Genomic DNA, 20,477 nt, shown 5'->3' with positions numbered 1-20,477 from the left:
TTAGCCTAAATTCCTTATATTTAATTCATATTTGTATATATCTTATCATCAGCGGAAGCAGCTTAGACATTATTGAGTAGACTCACTTCACCAGATTTGCACTTCATACTCGACATTAACTTCCTCCATGTGTATATTTTATTCATTAGATCTTAGCCGACTCTCCTTATCAAAAAACAATTATACCATTTATAAGTAGGGATCGTAAAATATACGACTACTGCTCTTTAAATCTATAAATGTCTTTATAATCTAAAGCAGTTGATGGGGGTACACCTTTTTTTAGATTATCGAAAATGTTCTTCAAGTAGCCTAAGTAGTCGATAAGGTAGAAAGCTCATTGAAGCACGCCAAGTGACGTTCTATCAGGGGAATAATCATTATTGTTGTTTTATTAGGTTTATATTAGTTGGAAAACCCCAAATAACATATATAACGAGTTTTAAATACCGCTTAAAGAACTTTCAATATTTTAATATAAATTTGTTAATATTATTTTATTATGTTTAAAATACCTTCTTATGTAGTTTAGGGGTTCAATGGTTTTTTAAGAGGTTTTGTATGTAGTGTTTATTGTATTGTTCGAAATTATTATAAACCAGCAGCCCTCGTAATGCGAATCTTATAACTTTTAGATTGTGCCCTCTATTGTTTATGGATTATCTCGACAGTCTAAATATAAGTAATCAAACCACCGATAGTAGGACCTACTTGAAACTAAACCTCCCGTGGACTTCTACAAAAGCTGAAATTCATGTGTTTGCCAGCAGTCAGTTGGCATCGAACCATCGCAAGCATAAGTATAATGGGGCGATCTACGGGTAGTTTGCTCATCCTGGCTGTTTTGGTCGTGGGTGTTTATTCGGCGGCCTTAGAAGGACCCATTGACTTCTACAAACTGTACGATAATCCCGAGGCTCATGTTAGTCTCAAGGGTAAAGCAACCACGGTAGGTTCAATAAAGAATTTTGGAAATATACATTCTAGTTTGTAATAATTTCTACATTCTCAGGCTGATCGCACGGCCGCACATGGATATCCTTCGGAGCACCATCATATCACAACCGAGGATGGTTACGTCCTGGGAGTATTCCGGATTCCCTACTCCCACAAGTTGCAGAACCAGAACGCAAAGCGACCCATTGTGCTGCTCCAACATGGTTTGGGCAGTTGCTCAGATGCCTGGATTTTGCAAGGACCTGATGACAGCCTTCCATACTTGCTGGCGGATGCGGGCTATGATGTGTGGATGGGCAATGCCCGGGGTACTTCCTATTCCAGAAACCACACCACTCTCTCCCCGGATCATCCACTTTTCTGGCAATTCAGTTGGCATGAGATCGCCATCTACGATATTTCGGCTATTATAGATTACGCCTTGAGGACGGAGAATGGTGAGGGTCAGGAGGCCATCCACTATGTGGGCCACTCGCAGGGCACTACGGTGTTCTTTGCCCTGATGTCCTCGATCCCCGCCTACAACTATAAGATTAAAACCGCCCACTTGTTTGCCCCCGTGGCCATTATGAAGAACCTGTCCAGCCCGTTGGTGCGCTACTTGGGTCCCTATTTGGGCCACAGGAATGCCTACTCGATCCTGTTTGGCTCCCAGGAGTTTTTGCCCTACAACGAGTTCGTCATGGCCTTGTTTTTCAATATTTGCCTACCTAATGTCATCTACCGACCGGTGTGTGAAAGTGCCATGAAATCTCTGTACTCTGGAGGTCGTGTGAATATGGTGGGTTTACTTTTAGGAAACACATTTAAAGACTTTTAATTAATATATGATGTTTATTAGACTGCCATGCCAGAGGCCATGGCCACGCATCCTTCAGGTTGTTCCACCGACCAAATGTTGCATTATCTACAAGAGCAGCAGTCGGGCTACTTCCGCCAATTTGATCATGGAACCAAGAAGAACCTGCAGGTTTACGGATCCGAGGAACCTCCGGAGTACCCTGTCGAGCTGATAAATTCCCTGGTTCACCTGTGGTATGCGGATAGTGATGACCTTGCCGCCGTGGAGGATGTGGAGGAAATAGCCAGAAGGTTACCCAATAAGGTGATGCATCACATGGCGGATCCTGAGTGGAATCATGGGGATTTTGCCCTGAACTGGGAGGTCCGTGAATATGTCAACGAGCCTGTGATTGCCATCATGGAGGAGTACGAGCTGAAGAACAGCGGAACGTGATTGATAGGCTTATTTATTTTAAGTTCACCGATAAGCTAGTCACATTTAAACGTATTCAGAAAAAAGAAATTGATTTATATTAAATTTATATATACAAACACGATGCTTCTGGTTTATCTGATTGCACCTGAAGCTTTCCCCAATTACTAATCTGGACAGGAAAAGCACTTGACCTAAGCCTATGCTTAAACCAAGATTCCTATCTTATTTGCGGCAAAGATAAGATAAACTCATGGGCAACTTTAGTCCATGGATTGGCAACTTTTCCGACGCTTTTCCTTGTAACCACAGCCACTTTTCAGCGCGCCCCGCCCACTTCACACACTCGGACAGAGAAATACATTTGATTTTTCCACTCGAGCAACTTCTGATTGCCAGTTGATGGCCGGCCAGCTGAAAGAATAATGCATATTCAAGCTTTTCGTTCCCATTTCATGGTTCCTGGCATCATCGCAGCTTCCCCAAGGGCCAAGTCGATTTCTGGGCTGGGCCTGTGTCTGAGCATAAATGCCCCCGGGTGGATGTGTAAAAAAAGAATAGGCAGATAAAGATATTAGAACAGAGTCTGGCTTTTCTGTTGGCTAATGGATGTTGGCCAAAGATGTTCGCAAGTTCAAGGCCGCCATTTGCGTGGGCGCTGCTATGTGATGGCTGAGCGGCCCAGTGCAATCCGGATTTGATTTAATTGCCCCTAATTTGTGGGCCCAGCAATCAATGGCACCGAATAGTTCTGCTGGCGGCAGGGAAAAACGCCTGCGATTACTTAACCGGATTAATTGGAGTGTGCGTGGCGGAGGAGCGCTAATTTAGGGATTGTGTTCTCGGTTTTTAGGTAGAAATTAAATTATTTCTGCGCCCTCTCCAGAGCTCGGGGCAAAAAGCTTAACAGCACAGTCAACGAGGCGTGGCAAGTAAAAAACACACGGAAGCGTTAAATTGGCTCAAGTGTGCACAACACAAAATACACACAAAAACTATAAAGAAATGTTGGGTGGAGCGATGGGACTTAAAGATACCCAGTACCTACTAAAAAGTCTATTAGGTTTGTTAACTTTTGGTTATTGATAAGAAGTCTCTTGTACCATATTTTTCTTATGCCATATTGATTATATATAACATATTTATTATCTATCGGTTAATATAGAAATGATGGGGAATTTTCCAACACCAATATCCCCTTTCTCCCCTCAAATACCCTGTGCAAAAAAGAGAAAACTCACAAGAAAAACTAAAAGGGAGCCAAAGTCAAGGCAGCAGCAGTTCGCTTTGAGCAAATGGAGCTGCAGTTGCAGACGGAAATGGGAAAATTTCCAAACAAACTGCGCAAACATTCGCAGGGCTTCAAAGGGGGTTGGTGAAAGGTGAGTGGGCGCAGGGGCTTCCCCCAGAGTTGAGCTTGTATTTTTGGCGCCAAGTCATAAGGCCAAAACAGTTGCGGTTCCCAGGCAATTTAAGCCCAACCAAAACAGTCAAGAGATGCTGCAGCACCCACATTTTGGCCATAATTTTGCATATGCCCTACTCGTTTTTTATTTCCGCCTGGTTTTCATTTGGCTCGCGGCATACAAATAATTAAATTTTTGCAGTATTTTATGTTTTTCCCGTTTTTTTCAGCGCCGTACTCACAGTGGGTTTTATATTGCGGTTGCCCTATCTATGATTTAGTTCAGCCCTTTAATTCCGCGCATAAGTGCCCTGCACACCCTTTCGAGTTTAAATATGATTTTATCTCTTGCTTTATGACTATTGTTACACTGTTCATCATGGCCTTTTTTCACACGGTGTAATATTCTTTTGTTTACAACTGGATCTCCGCTGGTATCTAAGGGGCTGATTCTAGCTATTTATAGGACAGAAAGGGCTAGTAATGGCATTTCTATTGGATTATATTATATGGCGTGATAAGGCAACTCATTAGGGCACATTGAAATTAGCCATTGGTCTTATTTCCTTGTGTTTCGTTAGGGATTTTCTCGGTAGCTTATGGAGCTGATTAAATTTATTTACAGAGCAGGTGGCTTTGGGTTGGAAAGTAACCATTCGAGACCCTTTAAATGTACCTCAAATATTAAAGAGAATTTATGTGATTTATATATATATTTGTTTAAATAAAGAAATGTTTAAAAAGGTTAAAATAATATGATGTTTCAATTTACTCACAAAGCTTTTACGTCATGGACTTAAAGTGTGCCTATTTTTCGTGTTTTCGTGTTCCCTGCACACATCCCAATAAGGACCTCATCCAGCTGCTCCTTTTGCACCCACATTTGAAGGCTATCCCTGTTTACAAGGGATTAGCTCAGTAAAAGATTACCGAAAAGCCGGAGTCACGTTGTGTGCGTTTTGTAGGTTTCCACAAATTGAGTTTACCTCCTCCGCTCGACCCTGCAGCAGACGTAAGTAATTGCCGTAATTGATTGTCAAAAATCAATTAGTTGCTGTGCCGGCTAGTTATGCTATATATAAACGGTGTAAACATGTATATAATACCTTACAGCATATTTGGGTTGGAAGGGAAGCCCCTGCCTGCAAGTGCAGTTGGGTATTGAAGCTACCATAATTGATGATATCATAGCCATTGTGCTCCTATTAGGGTGCATTAAATCCAATAAAATAGCAGGCACAACTGAAGCTATTTTTTGACCCTGTGTTGAGCTTTTTGGGTTGGAGTTTAATTTGATTCGATGGGATATCTGTTGGAAATTTACGAAAATTCAATTTATTTCTCATCCCGTAGTTGTGAAATCCAGGCCTGACCTGGGCATCTGGCATTTAATTATGGGCCCGTGTACATCACGCATACGTCACGTCTTACCCTTGCCTGAGCGCACTTTGGAAATACTAAGTATCTCCGTCTTATCTAGGGAAAACACAAAGACTTGGCCCACACTCCGTTTAACCTGTGAAGCCAGGCCACATCACTACTCAATGTTTATCAAGAAACCAGTAGTGGCTCGTTTGAGTCAGAACCTTGTACGTACCACGTATTATCATGGAAATGTACCCCTTTTTAGAAGTTGTAAAAAAAGATATTCGGAAAAAAATATGGGAATTGCGGGCGGGATATGCAGTTTTATTTAGAACCTCCCCTGTGCCATAAAACCACCGACGCGACACGTCCGCGTACAAAGAAAGTAATTTACTATCTGCCAGATCTTGGGGCTAGACAAAGATACACACAGCGTCCATATCAAGCTCACACCCCGAATGGGGGGTGTGGACTTATAGGCGGACTTATCTATCCGGATCCGAGATGCCCCTGGGCAATTTAGGCGACAGAGCTTTACACAAAGCCTCTGCCCACACTCTTACAAGATTTGCGTGAATTACGATCGGCCAATCTGATGATGCTGATGCTTTGTCGCCGGACTTGGATAAGATCAGAGCCCAGATCTCGCATCTCCGGAGATCTCTAACGCAGCTCGCGGCGGAAAAATCAGTGTTCAGTGCTCGGCGGAGATTTGGACCAGACACTTGTGTGTGCTCGCTTCTAAATCGAATTATCCTGAATCCGAAACTCAAGGATCTTGGCAACGTGCGTGCTTAAAAATACTTACAAGTGTCAATTAATATCCTGAAAAGTGTAAAAATGCAACGTATTTTGAGGGTTCTTGAGATTCTTTGACATTCAAAGCGCTTAGGACACTGGAATTCTTGAGATAAGAAATACATTGAGACAGATGTGCTAACATAGCCTTATAAATCACTTTTAATCCAGTAATTTTTGGATCAAGTTCAAGTATCAAGGCTTTACATAGTTGCTTTATCATGGAAACAGATAAGGCACAAAATATAATACAATATATTTGAAAATATTATAAATTATTATTAAATCATCCTGTAATTCCCATTAATTTATATTAGTTTACTTGTTATTCGGTACAACATTAAAGTAAAAGTCTCAAGAGGAAGTGTCCAGTGCTTTGTGAAAGAACCCTTTCCTATGAGAAACCACTTCCCAGTACTTAATACAAAATCGAATTCATTTCGCAGTGCGAGTGCGTGTGTTGAGCTAAATGCAAAAGTAATCAAAGTCGAAGGCATTAAAGCGGCGCGGCTGGAAGTCAATAAAAATAAACTACATAAAAGCAACTTGCGGTCCCGGAAATAATGTCAACCACTGCCGATCCCGTGGCGCTGGGAGTGGGCGTGGAGTTGGGCTCGAACTCCCCCCCTGTGGCGGATGAGGCTGTGGTGGCCAAAACCTCCACGACGGTGGCCAGTGTGATTGCCAAGACAGTGGCCGTAATTAGCAATGCGGTCTCAACTGGCGCCACTTCCTCATCCACACCCACTTCCTCGTCGACCACCACCACCACCACCACCTCCACCACGCCCACTCCCACTCAATCATTACCCCCTTCCCCGGAGGATGCCGACCAGAAACTCAGCGTGAAGGATTTGAGCCAGGCCCTGCAGCACTTCGGCATTGTTGATTACTTGGTCTTCATCGCCATGCTGGCGGTCTGCGCCGTCATCGGCTTCTATTTCGGCTTCATCGAGAAGAAGCAGAAGAAGCAAAAGCTGGCCCAGAAGGACGGAGGCGGGGCGGCGGGCGTCGAGGAGAGGCGTGGCTCGGAGGCGCTGGACTACCTGGTGGGCGGGCGCCAAATGAAAGTGTTTCCGGTCGCGCTGTCACTTGTGGCCAGGTGAGTTACAGCTACAGATTCGCCTCCATATATATGCAAATGCTAAATGGCGCTGCGTATTTTTTCCCGGCCAGCCGACAGGATGTGCACTGAAAAAAATAAAGTACTCATTAAAAAAAAACATTTATTTGCCAAAAAATAAAATTAAATACATTTTAGGACATAGTTTAAGGAAAAAATGTATTTTTTTTTTAAATAATGGATACCATAAGAAAGCCAGAATTTTAAAATTTGTTTAAAATATATATAAATTTTAAAAACATTTAATTTATAAATATAGGTTTTGATAAACCTTTATTTATATAAAAAATTGTAATAAATAAATGATTTTTAAAATAATGGTTTTGAACCCGTGATCATAATAACAATACCAAAATATTCATTTAAACGGGGTTTAATCCTAATCTCATTATAATTTGGCATGGAAAATATTCTATTGTTTTGGATCCAAGGCTTAAAATGTGCCAGATTTTTTTTTGATTATTTGTAAATTCGGAAGATAATTTTAGTGAAATTTAAAGTTTTTTTAGCTTGCACCTAAGTCACCATATTTTTTTAACAAAAAGTTTGCCAACTTATTAAAGCTACTAAATTCCTAGTCGGTTTTTCTCAGTGCATACCTGCCTAATTACTTTTGACACGGCCAACGAGGAGGTTGGGCATCCTAAATGGAAAAGTGGCTGGGCAGGCAGTGGGGGAATTTGTTGTGCGGCCCGCTTTAAGCCGGGATAATCCCCGAAAATTGAAAGCGCTGCATTCGCTTGAATGCGGCAAGTATCTAGTATTTGCACAAATTATCGTAATGGGCTTAGCCCGAACGCGGCGAATCAATCGAAGTATATATTTTGCAGTCACTGCGCCGGGCCCTCGACCAATTGGCCAGGCGTGCGTCTACGTAATCTGGATTATCTGCCCCAGTCCAGCGATGTCTGGCGAGTTGTTTGGCGAGGGCAAACAGCACAGCGTTTTATTTAAAAGTTGCCGAGACAAGACGAGAGGGCTGGGCGGATTGCGTAAACAATATTCATTGTCAGGGTCAAGTGTTTCGGTTGATGGGTGGTGTTCAAATGGCTTGCGGAACTTTGCAAGCAAATATATCCCTATATCTGGCAGCTAAACACAACTTGGCAGCTCGGCGTGTCCCTAAGCCAGATTGAAGTTATTTAAACTTGCGCCTGGCCGCAAACTCAAATAATTTGGCCAAATTGCTTTTTCCTCTTGCCGCTCGGCCCAGTGACCTTGACGCTCTTCGCAGATGGGTTAGAGGTGTTTTTGCCTTTGACACGTTTTGGTCAAGCACCTTTCGAAGGGTGCGGCCCGGGTCCTTTGTCTTAGCCGCGCTGTTGCTGCCGCATTAATGACCCGGCCGACAGGTCCTGTTCCCCCAAATCCTGGCCAAGAAATCCGGCCGCCTGGTCATTTGCCTCGCCCGCTGACAATTGTTTCGTGAGCCTTTTATTGTTATGGCATTCTATTTGTTGTCGTTTGCTTTTTGCAACAAATTCAACCAACGTGCTTTGAATTACAATTACATGCCATCATTTTTTGTGTGCTTTATTTCTGTTTGTTGCCTGCAAATGTCCTTTGTTCCTCGCACATTTTTTCAATTTTTTTAAACAAATTGTTTTGCTGTGTGTGTCTGCATACTTTAACGCCGCTTGTTATCAACTTTTAATGGCATTTCTCTTTTTCGGCCATCAACTTTCTGTGTCTGCGGCGGCAATTCATTTGTTTGGCGTCCGAAATTGAAATGATGATTGTTATGGACATTAATCATTAAAATCTGATTACGAGATGCAGGGCACGCGGAAAAGTTTTATTCGCTGGAAGAAGTGTGACTAGACATTTTTCTTAGGATTGGTTTTGATTTAAGGTAGTGGGATATGTGGAGGAAATAATTCTGCAAGGTTCCACAACCTATTCCCATCTTAAGTTTAAAGTTTAGCCTTTTACATTTTTTTTAAATTGAATAATGTGTTATATTGACTAAAGAATTTAAATAAAATTTAATTTATATATAAAATGCGTAAAGGACTATTAGGTGTAATAATCCCTCAGGCAATACCCAATCGATTACCTTAAATTTATTGCCCCTGATGCTGCCCACCTTCGTCATGACTTCGACCAGCAACTTGAGTGGCCCCAGCTTAATTCAATTACAAATTTCCCCCCAAAGTCGACTTTGTGCGAGGGCAAAAATGAAAAGATGAAGTTGAAAACTTGGGCGGGTCAAAAATAGATCCTGATCAATCGGCTGGCAATTAGCGTGGCTGAACTTCAAGCTGCGGGCGTAATTGGCGTGAACTTATTCCTCGAATTACACTTGCAGCTTCGTGTCTGGAATTTCGCTGCTGGGAACCTCGACGGAGATCTATGTGTACGGCACGCAGTACGCCTTCATCCTGGTCACCCTGGCCATCTCGGGAGCCATCTCCTGGTACATCTTCCTGCCCGTCTTCTGCAACCTCCAGCTGACTTCCACCTATGAGGTAAGCAGAACGTTGTCCAATTCTATGGAGAGCGATAAAATGTGTGTGTTTACCTATTGGACTACTGCATGACGCATTAATTCTGTGTTTCTGAGTTGAAAAGTGTACGAATTGGATTCTTTTGCTTTTCGCTGGCATGTTAATGTGTAAGTAAAGCTAGGGCCAGCGCTGAGGGCAACCAACGAGCAGGGAGTACATGTTCCGGGGCAAAAACAAGTGCAATCAGCTGTAAGAATTCCCTGAATGCCGGTTTATTTGCATGCCATACATAGATTTTGGCACACAATGCCTTTTTTGCTGTCTGCCAGCTGCAATGAGCTCGAACAATACCCAATTGCACCAGCCGGCACTCGGATAGTCGTAGTTTATAAGTGGCTGCCTGGCTACATGTCGTATGAGTAATATTCGATTATGTATGCGCCGCGTTGCCCCACACACACAGGCACTGGGGTGTGCCAGTGTGTGTGGGCCATCCTTATTGTGTGTTAACCGAAAGAGAAAAACAATCCATTGCAAAAAAATATTTGCAGTACTTCGAAATGCGCTTTAACAAATCGGTTCGCCTGCTGAGCTCCGCCTTCTTCACCATTGCAAATGTAAGTATAATCCGGTAGTTGGTGAAAAACATCTTTGAATTTGTCAAGATGTCAAAGGTTTAATCCCCAAGCAACTCAAATGCCTACTAAACTGAATTTTTTAGTTGATCTGGCTGCCCATTGTCATCTATGTCCCAGCCTTGGCCTTTAATCAAGGTAAGAAATAAAAAAGCAATATTTCGAAAACTTTTCCAAATTTAAAAACATTTAGAAATTTTCTAACATTCTTTTATTGTCAAGAACTCTTAAATTTGAATTATTTTTTTAAATTTTCACATATTAAGACCAATATGATTTATTACTTATCGCTGTTGGTATACTCTTTCATTGGCTTTTCCTTCCCATGTGCTGACCTATTTTGACCTTTCCAGTTACTGGAATAAATATCCACATTATAACGCCCATCGTGTGCCTGGTCTGCATTTTCTACACGACTGCCGGGGGCCTGAAGGCCGTTGTCTGGACAGATGTGATCCAAACCGTCATTATGATAGGAGCGGTTATCTTTGTCATTATCAAGGGCACCCTCGATGTGGGCGGACTGGGCGTGGTGATTCAGAGGAATTTCGACAGCGGACGCATCGAGTGGCCTGAGTGGGTGAAAACTATTGGAATTTCATTACACATAATACATGAATGCGTTTCGCAAACAGACTCACTTTCGATCCCAAAGTTCGCATGTCCATGTTTGCTTTGATGGTTGGCTATGTTGGCCACAATACCTACCAATTTGGCTGCAACCAAATGATGACCCAGCGGTACATGTCCCTTCCCGGTGTTAAGGAGATGGCCCACACGTCCTTTCTTTTCATTGTCGGGCTGACTCTTTTGTTTGCACTGTGCCTGTATAATGGTCTCCTGCTTTTCGCAACTTACTACGACTGCGATCCATTGACCACTAAGGTGGGGAAAATATTCCATACTATATGTGTGTTATGTTTACGACTGAGAAATAAATTTCAGTTGGCATCGGCCAAGGACCAGCTGGTTCCCCTGCTCGTGGTGCAGTCCATGAGCTCCTTTCCCGGAGTGGCCGGCATGTTTGTGGCCGGAGTGTTTAGTGCCGCCCTCAGTTCCCTGTCCACGGGCATGAACTCCCTGTCCGCTGTCTTTCTGGAGGATTACATTAAGCCCATGGCGAAGAAACCCCTTACGGAACACCAGACAGCCGTGACCGTGCGTCTCTGTACGGTGATCATTGGAGTGGTCAGTGTGGCCCTGGTCTTCGTGGTCGAGCGGATGAGCTCCCACGTCCTGCAGCTGGGCATTACCATTGGATCGGTGGTCCAGGGTCCGCTGCTTAGTCTGTTTACCATGGGCCTGCTTTGCCCAAGTATCAACTCCAAAGTTAGTAACTGTTCGTGTAGAGAAAAGAATTTTTGAAAATCCATTCTAGTTTGCAAATTTCTTGAAAGAGTTCTGTTATTGTAACCATAATTTAGGGTGGCCCTTTTCAAAAGCCCCTTTTCTGCAGTCTTCAAAAACCATGGGGAAGTACTTTTAAAAAATGATTGTTTTCGTTAAAGAGCGCCATTACGGGATCCCTTGTTGCCTTCCTCTTCATGGGCTGGCTTAGTATTTCGGCCCAAATCGCCATTAACTCCGGGGAAATTCACTCCCCGGAAAAGCCAGTCAGCATCGAGGGCTGTGATTATGAGTTCGACCGTTCCCTGGTGACCCCCGCAAATGCCACCCTTCCTGGAGCAGAAACTCCGTAAGTTTCCCAGAGTCTCTTCAACTATCCTAGCCCTCCTCATCATCAAGCCTAATCCTACAGGTCCCTCAGCTTCGCTGAGCAGCTTTACCACATTTCCTTCTTGTTCTACACGTGTATGGGGGGCACAGTGGGTGTGATTGCAGGCCATCTGGCCGGGTTCATATTTGGCCGAAATAAGGCCGGGGACATAGAGGATGAATTGCTGTCGCCCTGCATACGAAGGTTCCAGAAGGCCAGATACACCAGCGTCAACCTCAACGAGAAATCTATGAGGAGTTCTAACGAGAAATCATAAACAAATTTTCATATTACTTAGTTCCACTTTCTTAAACCTAAAGTAGTTCTGGCATAGAAAACACTGACTCTTCCTGCTTACTTTTACCACAACACAGCCTAAAACTTAATTTTTTGTAACTTAAGCACAATTTTTTGGGGCGCCTAAATAATAACAAGTTTTTTACTTGCATTATAAACTTGTAGAAACACCCAAAAACGCCATAAATAACATTAAAGAACTTTCAAATAAATACCTATTCTGTATTGTTCTCATCCTTGACGGGTTCTTGACAAATCATAAATGTGTTCATAGCTTATTTGAATGTCTTAGCATCTAATCATTTTCATTGAAAGCTAAGATAAATTCAAATTTGTAAATATTCAACTTTTTACACACTTTATGCTCCTTGCGGGAGTTTTTCCCAAGTTTTAAAGGGCTTTTTGCACACTTTCCAGTTACTGGAATAAATGTCCATGTCATCACGCCCATCGTTTGCCTCGTCTGCATATTCTACACGACGGCCGGGGGCCTGAAGGCAGTTGTCTGGACAGATGTGATCCAAACCGTCATCATGGTGGGAGCGATTGTCTTCGTCATCGTCAAGGGCACCTACGATTTGGGCGGCCTGGGCGTGGTTATTCAGCGGAATTTCGACAGCGGACGCATCGAGTGGCCTGAGTGGGTGAAGCCATTTGTTTACTAGGCCGATTACCACGCACATGGCGGGGAAGTAATCCCGCCAGGATGCGGGGTACACGGCCTCCCTGCCTCTATTCATAATCCGACACATTTTCGCAACAGATGGACGTTTGATCCCAAGGTGCGGATGTCCATGATGGCCATGTTGCTGGGACACGTGGCCCACAACACCTACAATCTCGGCTGCAACCAGATGATCACCCAGCGTTACTTGTCCCTACCAGGAATCAAGGAGATGGCCCACTGCTCGTTCCTCTTCATCCTCGGATTGGTGGTTTTGATGGCCGTCTGCCTGTACAATGGACTCCTGCTGTCCGCCACCTACTACGACTGCGATCCCTTGACCACGAAGGTGGGTTCTTATTACCTCAGTTTTAGCATAGTGTATCTTATAAAATATCTCATACTTTGAAAAGTATCATTTCTGACTGAAGGGTTTGAAAAGTTCCTCCTCTATATATAAGATTACATTGTTTGTAACTTTTATAAAATCCCTGCTAACTTGGCGATGACTTTTAGTTGGCATCGGCCAAGGACCAGCTGGTTCCCCTGCTCGTGGTGCAATCCATGAGCGCTTTTCCCGGAATTCCCGGCATGTTTGTGGCCGGAGTGTTCAGTGCAGCCCTTAGTTCCCTGTCCACGGGTATGAACTCGCTGGCTGCGGTTTTCCTGGAGGATTACATCAGACCCTTGATGAGGAAGCCCCTTACGGAACACCAGACGGCCGTCACGATGCGTGTCTGTACAGTGATCATTGGAGTCGTGAGTGTGGCCCTGGTCTTCGTGGTCGAGCAAATGGGCTCCCATGTGATGCAGCTCTCCATGACCGTGGGTTCCATAGTCCAGGGTCCTCTTATGGGTCTTTTCGTGATGGGCCTGCTGTGCCCAAGCATCAACTCAAAGGTTAGTCCTCTTAAAAACCCTTCATCTGTTCTTTATTCTCATGAATTCTTTAAGAGCGCCATAGCGGGGTCCCTTTGCTCATTCTTCTTCATGGGCTGGCTGTGCCTTTCAGCCCAGTTGGCCATCAACGCTGGAGAAATTACGTTCGAAGCCAAACCAGTTAGTGTAGAAGGCTGTGACTATGAGTTCGACCGTGACTTATTGACCCCTGCCAATGCCACCCTACCCTTGACAGAACCTGAGTAAGTTTAGTCGGGTACTTTGAACTGTAATCACCTCCTGAGGTTGCCTCCACAGATCTCTTAGCTTTGCCCAGCAGCTGTACAACATATCCTTTATGTTCTACAGCTTTATGGGCATCACAGTGGGCGTGGTCACCGCCCATCTGGCTGGCTTTATCTTTGGTCGCAATAAGGCCGAAGATGTCGATGTGGAGTTGATATCGCCAGCTATTCGCGGGTTTTACAAGTCCAGCTATTCGAGTGTGAAGCTGGACGAGAACGCCTTGAAAAGTTTCAATGAGAAGTCGTAGAAAGTAATTAACTGCCATGTACTTGTCAATAAAACATACTCTTAAGCAGCACTTAAAGTTTTCTTTTAAGTTAAGTTAGCATTGCTTGACCAGGCATGTAAACTACTTACTAATCCCCAGCATCCTCGCATTTAGCTCAGCATGAAACAAAATTTTGGTCTAAGTGTTGTTTATAAAGAAATTTGTTATGTCTAACCAAATTAAATTCCTCAAACCTTTAGTACTTTCAATTGCGCTATGGCGCTGGCATACGCAATTTGGGTTCGGCTCTGTTCATCGTGGGAACGGTGAGTGCGTAATCTATTGAATTTTCTTTATACATAATCATTTCCTTAATCAGCTGCTCTGGCTTCCCGTGGCGATATATGTGCCGGCCATCACCTACAATCAGGGTAAGAGTGATTTTGGTTTATGCATTAACATTTCAATTAACTGTTTGCCAATAAATGCACTCTGAAAAATTACTCTTTTATATTGTAATATTTAAAAGAATTAAGAATTCAGTCATTTTTTATATATTCGAATTTTTGTTAAAGTTTTATAAACAGAATTAATATTAATAATATTAATATTAAAGTTGCCTCTTATTGGTCTTAAAAATAAAAGTAGGCCTCGTTTTTCCGAGTGCATGCCTGCCAATATTCCTTCTAATTGTCATATCACCACCTTTCAGTGACTGGAACTGGCATCCATGTAATTACGCCCATTGTGTGCACTATCTGCACTTTCTACACGTGTGTGCTGAGGCGTTAATTAAATTTGGCCAACATCTTGTAGGCCAACTTGAGGACTTCGTTTATTTCAGGGCGGTCTAAGGGCCGTCATCTGGACAGATGTCATCCAGAGCTTTGTGATGTTTGGCTCCATTCTGGCAGTTTGCATCAAGGGCACCTTTGACGTGGGCGGACTGGGCGTGGTTCTGCAGCGAAACGAAGACGGCGGACGCCTAAATTCACCTGAGTAAATCTGAGTGATGATTGATTTTCCTAGTAATTGTGTGGCTTTTCCAAAAACCATCAGGTGGACCTGGGATCCCACAGTGCGGCTGTCCATGCTGTCTGTGATTCTGGGCGGCACTCTGCACAAGATCCAGTCCTCGGATGTCAACCAGGTGTCCATCCAGCGGTTCCTCTCGCTGCCAAGTTACCAGCACGCCAAGAGATGTATGCTGATTTTCACACTGCTCCTGATATTCCTGCTTAGTTGCTGCAGCTATATGGGGTTGGTATCCTACGCAGTTTACCACGATTGTTAAGTACTAAGGTAAGAAAACTAACCAGAAAATACTGTAGATTATATTGTATTAATATTCATAAATACCTATAAACTACTACATATTTACTATAGTATTACCTTATGAATAGATACCATATTTTATGTAGTACTTAAATTAATTTTATTTATTTTTCAGTTAGCTGCTGCCGTGGACCAACTGCCTTCCCTGCTAATGATGCGAACCCTGGGTTCCCTTCCTGGATTACCAGGACTCTTTGTGTCTGGGGTCTTCAGTGCCGCCCTGAGCTCCCTCTCCACGGGTCTCAACTCCCTGGCCTGTGTGATTACCCAGGATATCTTAAGACCCTTGCTGAAAAAGCCCATGACCGAGCGCCAGACGGTCTTTTGGCTGAGGGCCATTGTGGTTGTTTGTGGATTCTCCTGCCTGGGAATGGTGAACATTGTGGAGAAGTTGGGCCAAGTGGTTCCATTGGCCACCAGCACATCGGCAGTTTCGATGGGTCCCCTCTTGGGAATTTACTGCATGGGCGTGGGCCTGCCTTGGGTCAAGGGAAAGGTGGGTGGATATCATTTCATTTAAATTAGAATTAATAATTTAAAGTAATGGGAAATATTAGAGCGTTCTGCTGGGAAGTTTGGTGTCCTTCTTGGTGCTATCCTGGATTTGTGTCAAGGCGCAGTTGGCCCAAATGAGCGGAGAGATTCGCTATCCCAAGTTACCCGTTTCAGTGGATGGCTGTGACTATGCTTTTGATAACCAAACAGTTCATGGGTCCATTCACGGGTACAGGTAAGTATGGGAAGCCTCAGATTAGCCTATTAATAATATTTTTCTATCTTATTTTAGACCTTCGGAAAGGAACCTCTACCATTTGTCCTTCCTTTGGTACACAGCTTTGGGTGGTGTGATTTGCACTGTAGTTTCCTTACTAGCTGGTTTTATTTTCGGCTGGGAAGATCTCAATAAAATGGATCCCTCCTTGATTACGCCTTGTATGCGACGCTTCTTGCCCAAAAAAAATTATCAGGCGGTTAATATGGAGGAGCTTTTCAAGCGCAAGATCGAAACTGAGAATTAAAGTGCTTCCTAAACTTTGTCAATAAAATGAGTGCTTTTTGCTCTGTCTAAATGCTTTTTATTTGCTTTTTGTGTGTGTTTCCCAGCATGTTTCATTACCATATGCATCTTGTACATAGCCATGCATCCTATAAAATATCTGTTCTGTTTCTGTTTGATTTCGTTTATCCTAGTACTTCGAGAGGCGATTCGATCGGAGGGTTCGCATCTTTGGATCCTGCCTCTTTGTGGTGATGAATGTAAGTTTATTGAAGATATTTTTAAAAGATTTCTTAAATATATACCTGTTTCCAGATTTTATGGCAACCCATCTGCATCTACGTTCCAGCCCTGACCTTAAACCAAGGTAAAAACATTTTCTAACTGTTGATAATATTTTCTATAATAATTTGGTGTGCTTCCTTTTTATAGTTTCTGGAATAAGTGTTCACAAGATTGTACCCCTAACAAGTTTTGTCTGTATTTTATACACCACTGTGGTACGTTTTTGGGTTAAATATATATATATACAATTATTTAATATATTTACACTTTTTTTTAGGGTGGTATTAAGGGTGTCGTTTGGACGGATGTTATTCAGGGAATGGTAATGGTTGGTTCCATGCTTATAGTCATAGTCAAAGGCACTATGGATTTGGGAGGCCTTAGTGTTGTGTTGGAGCACAATCGTCAGTATGATCGTTTGGTGGGTCCGGAGTAAGTGTATATCTTCTAAAATAATTTCTATATTTAATAAAACAATATTTCTTCAGCATGACCTTTGATCCCACTGCGAGAATGGGTGTGTTCGCCCTATTTATTGGTGGCGCCCTGTTCAAACTGCAGGCAAATGGTATAAACCAGGCCATAGTACAGCGTTACCTCACTTTGCCCAATAACAGGGATGTGAAAAAGGCTCTAATCCTATCCCTACTTGGCTTTATGATAGTTATGTTGATGTGTGTTTATATTGGAATGCTGGCATTCGCTGAGTTCTATCACTGCGATCCCATCACAACGGGGGTAAGTACTTGAAACCAGAGTTAGGAAATTTAATTTATTATAATTTACTTATATTGCAGCTCGCACGGGCCAAGGATCAAGTGATTCCCCTATACGTGGTGAAGAACGTGGGTCACATTCCGGGTCTGGTTGGTCTTTTTGTGGCTGGAGTCTTTAGTGCCGCCCTGAGTTCCCTTTCAACGGCTCTGAATTCCCTTTCCGGTGTGATTCTCACAGACTTTGTGGAACCCTATAGGAAGAAGCCCTTGACCGAAAGGCAAACCGCCTATTTGCTAAGGGGAGTAGTCATTTCCTTTGGCCTGATTTCGATGGCTAGTGTTCCAATTGTCCAGAGATTGGGACTAGTCATGCAGCTGTCATCCACAGTGGCGGGCATAACCTGTGGTCCACTCCTGGGAGCCTTCAGTGTGGGCATGCTACTGCCTTTTGTCAAGACAGAGGTTTGTTTCATAGAGACTATGTTATATAAAAATATCCTTATATATTATTTACCTATATTTTTAGAGTCTTCTCGCTGGCATCTCGTGTGCCTCCACTTTTACAGCCTATATTGTGGTGCGAGCTCAGATTGCTATTTTCACAGGAGACCTGACTTTCCCAACGAAACCCGTTTCCGTGGAGGATTGTGACTACACCTTTGATCTGCCCGAGAACTGGAATGCCACCACCACGGCGTATGTGATTGTTCCAAGCATTAAAACTATATTGTTTATATTTCTAACAATGTTTTTTCTTTCTTAAACAGAACTCCCATCGAGTCCAGTAGTCAGGGCCTTCATGAGATCTCATTCTTGTGGTACACCGCTGTGGGTTCCGTGGGTACTGTACTCGGATCTCTGCTGGCCACTCTCTACTTCGGTCGCCAGGATCCCCGCAAGGTGGATCCCGAACTCATAAGTCCAGTGCTTAGAAATTTCTGGTATGGAAAGTACAAGAGTGTGGCCAGCGATAGCGACGAAAAATCGAATTTCAAACTCCACGAATCGGAAACGCAGCCCCAGTTGGAGCAGACCGAGAAGTCATAGGGATAGTTCTTATATCTACTTTAATCCCGTAAATATATTTACCGTGTATGCCAAAAAACAAAGACACTGTAGTTTATTTTAGTTTTTAAAAATTGTTTTGTACCCTTAACCGAATGCTTAAGCTTGACTTTTTTAGCTAACCTATATAATCACTCTTCAAAATGGGTCTGTCCTTAGTGATCAGCCATCCCTGATGAATCCTTACTTATACACACTCACTCTTTCAGTATTTTGAGAGGCGTTTTAGCCGGCGAATGCGTTTGTTTGGAGCTAGCCTATTTGTTATGAAGGCGGTGAGTTTAGGATGCTTACTCTGAAGACCTTTTATTAAAAGTGTTTTATTGTTTCAGATAATATGGCTTCCCATTGCCGTCTATGTCCCAGCCCTAACCTTCAACCAAGTGTCTGGAATTGGAATCCACACCATCACACCCATTGTGGTCATCATTTGCACCTTCTACACCTGCGTGGGCGGAATTAAGGGCGTGGTCTACACGGATGTCGTCCAGAGCGTTATTATGTATGGATCCCTCATCGTGATCATGATCAAGGGCACCTTGGATTTGGGAGGCCTTGGAAATGTTTTGCGGATTAATCAGGAGGGTGGACGCCTTAATACCCCAGAGTAAGTGGGAATTTACAACTATTACTAACAGACTTTAATTAATTTTCTCACATCCCAGATGGACTATGGATCCCACAGTTCGTCTGAGTGTGTTCTCCGTGTTCGTGGGCGGAACCTTCTTTAAGATACAGAGCACCTCGATCAATCAGGCCACGGTCCAGAGATTCATGTCCCTGCCTTCCTTGAAGGCCATCAAACAGACCCTGTTCACCTTCTCCATTGGACTGACGCTTCTCTATATGGGATGTGTCTATGTGGGATTGGTGTGCTACGGCACCTATTACGACTGCGATCCCATGTCTACTGGAGTAAGTATTCTGTATTTAATCGATAAAATGTAAATAACATCTTTTATTTATATTTATTTAGCTCGCTGGACGTCGGGACCAACTGGTTCCCCTGCTGGTGATGCGTGTTCTGGGAGTTGTTCCTGGTCTTCCTGGACTCTTTGTCTCGGCTGTGTTCAGTGCTGCCCTGAGCTCATTATCCACGCTCCTCAACTCGCTGGCCGCCGTAATCCTGGAGGACTTTGTAAGGCCGCGAATGGGAAAATCGATGAAGGAGAGCCACGTGGCGCTGACCATGCGAGTGGTGGTGGTGACCTTCGGCATCAGCTCCATTTTCATGGTCTATGTGGTGGAGAAACTGGGCATGGTGCTGCAGCTGTCGGCAACCCTCCAGTCGAGCTTATATGGACCGATGTTGGGCATTTTCACGGTGGGCATGCTCATGCCTTGGGTGGGCGAAAAGGTTGGTAAAAGGCGAAATTCCCCACAAATTTGGATATATTTTTTAAATAATCTTTAACTGCAGTGCGTCTTTGTGGGCAGCATTTGCTCCTTTGCTACCATGGCCTGGATAGCAGTTAATGCCCAAATTGCCAATATTACGGGCTCCTTCCGACACACTAAATTGCCCGTTTCGGTGGAGAACTGCGAATACGATTTTGATATGAGTCGCTATCTGAACTCCACTTCGGAATAGTAAGTCTTCTTTTATATCGAAATGGTAATTTTATTTACTAAATACATTTCTCACCAGCGAGCCCCACCAAGGATCCTCTATATACCACATGTCCTTCCTTCTGTACGCCATGTTGGGAGCCCTGCTCACCATTACTCTTTCCAACTTGGCCACCTTGGTTTTCGGACGTCAGGATATCAAGGATGTGGATGAGAATCTACTGTCTCCCTTTGTTCAGCGCTATTTGCGAAAGAACAAGTACTATGAAACTGTGGAGCTCAAGAAAGTAAATGTTGCAAGGTTAAGCGAAAGTTCTGACTAGGCTTCATCATATGTTTGAAAGCTTTTCCTATGATCAACCACTGCGTTCCTAATGATATGTGTGAATTTGTTCATACATCAACTTACTAGTATATTCTCTAATCTGTTGATTGCCTGTTTATCATTGGTATATGTTGTTTCTTTTTGACTTTAAGTAAATCTTGTGAGGCT

At 43.4% G+C, this 20,477-nt stretch overlaps 3 protein-coding genes across 8 annotated transcripts; all 3 read left to right on the top strand.

Moving 5' to 3' along the window:
* The first annotated feature begins 805 nt into the window (after nt 1-805).
* LOC108025186 (lipase 3) lies at nt 806-2,194 on the top strand. Its single transcript, XM_017095494.1, has 3 exons — nt 806-949; nt 1,013-1,738; nt 1,799-2,194. Exons 1-3 carry the CDS (start codon nt 806-808, stop codon nt 2,192-2,194), a joined length of 1,266 nt encoding a protein of 421 aa, XP_016950983.1.
* Nucleotides 2,195-5,603: 3,409 nt separating this feature from the next.
* On the top strand, nt 5,604-20,417 carry LOC108025300 (sodium-coupled monocarboxylate transporter 1). 6 transcript variants are annotated; one of them, XM_044092396.2, is made up of 11 exons: nt 5,604-5,729; nt 6,188-6,843; nt 9,173-9,332; nt 16,544-16,609; nt 16,665-16,716; nt 16,782-16,849; nt 16,912-17,066; nt 17,123-17,372; nt 17,432-17,812; nt 17,877-18,046; nt 18,118-18,459. In XM_044092396.2, the coding sequence occupies exons 2-11, from the start codon at nt 6,305-6,307 to the stop codon at nt 18,395-18,397; spliced, it is 2,121 nt and encodes a 706-aa protein (XP_043948331.1). In that variant the 5' UTR covers nt 5,604-5,729; nt 6,188-6,304; the 3' UTR covers nt 18,398-18,459. The 6 variants fall into 6 exon arrangements, with proteins under 6 accessions (XP_043948331.1, XP_016951184.1, XP_016951182.1 ...); XM_017095695.3 differs by lacking the exons at nt 16,544-16,609; nt 16,665-16,716; nt 16,782-16,849; ... (3 more) ...; nt 17,877-18,046; nt 18,118-18,459 and adding exons at nt 9,863-9,928; nt 10,033-10,084; nt 12,378-12,600; ... (2 more) ...; nt 13,579-13,766; nt 13,822-14,107; XM_017095693.3 differs by lacking the exons at nt 16,544-16,609; nt 16,665-16,716; nt 16,782-16,849; ... (3 more) ...; nt 17,877-18,046; nt 18,118-18,459 and adding exons at nt 9,863-9,928; nt 10,033-10,084; nt 10,300-10,522; ... (2 more) ...; nt 13,579-13,766; nt 13,822-14,107.
* Nucleotides 14,844-16,427, top strand: LOC108025019 (sodium-coupled monocarboxylate transporter 1-like; the record flags this gene model as incomplete). The annotated part of the gene is given in 6 exon segments (XM_044090857.2): nt 14,844-15,016; nt 15,077-15,306; nt 15,309-15,319; nt 15,468-15,848; nt 15,910-16,082; nt 16,140-16,427. Coding segments are annotated over 6 exon segments (1,200 nt in total), but the record flags the coding sequence as incomplete, so codon positions are not given.
* Nucleotides 20,418-20,477: the final 60 nt, after the last annotated feature.

Source organism: Drosophila biarmipes, chromosome 3R (assembly GCF_025231255.1).
Source record: "Drosophila biarmipes strain raj3 chromosome 3R, RU_DBia_V1.1, whole genome shotgun sequence".
Lineage (NCBI taxonomy): Eukaryota > Metazoa > Arthropoda > Insecta > Diptera > Drosophilidae > Drosophila > Drosophila biarmipes.
This window is presented reverse-complemented; position numbering and strand designations above follow the sequence as displayed.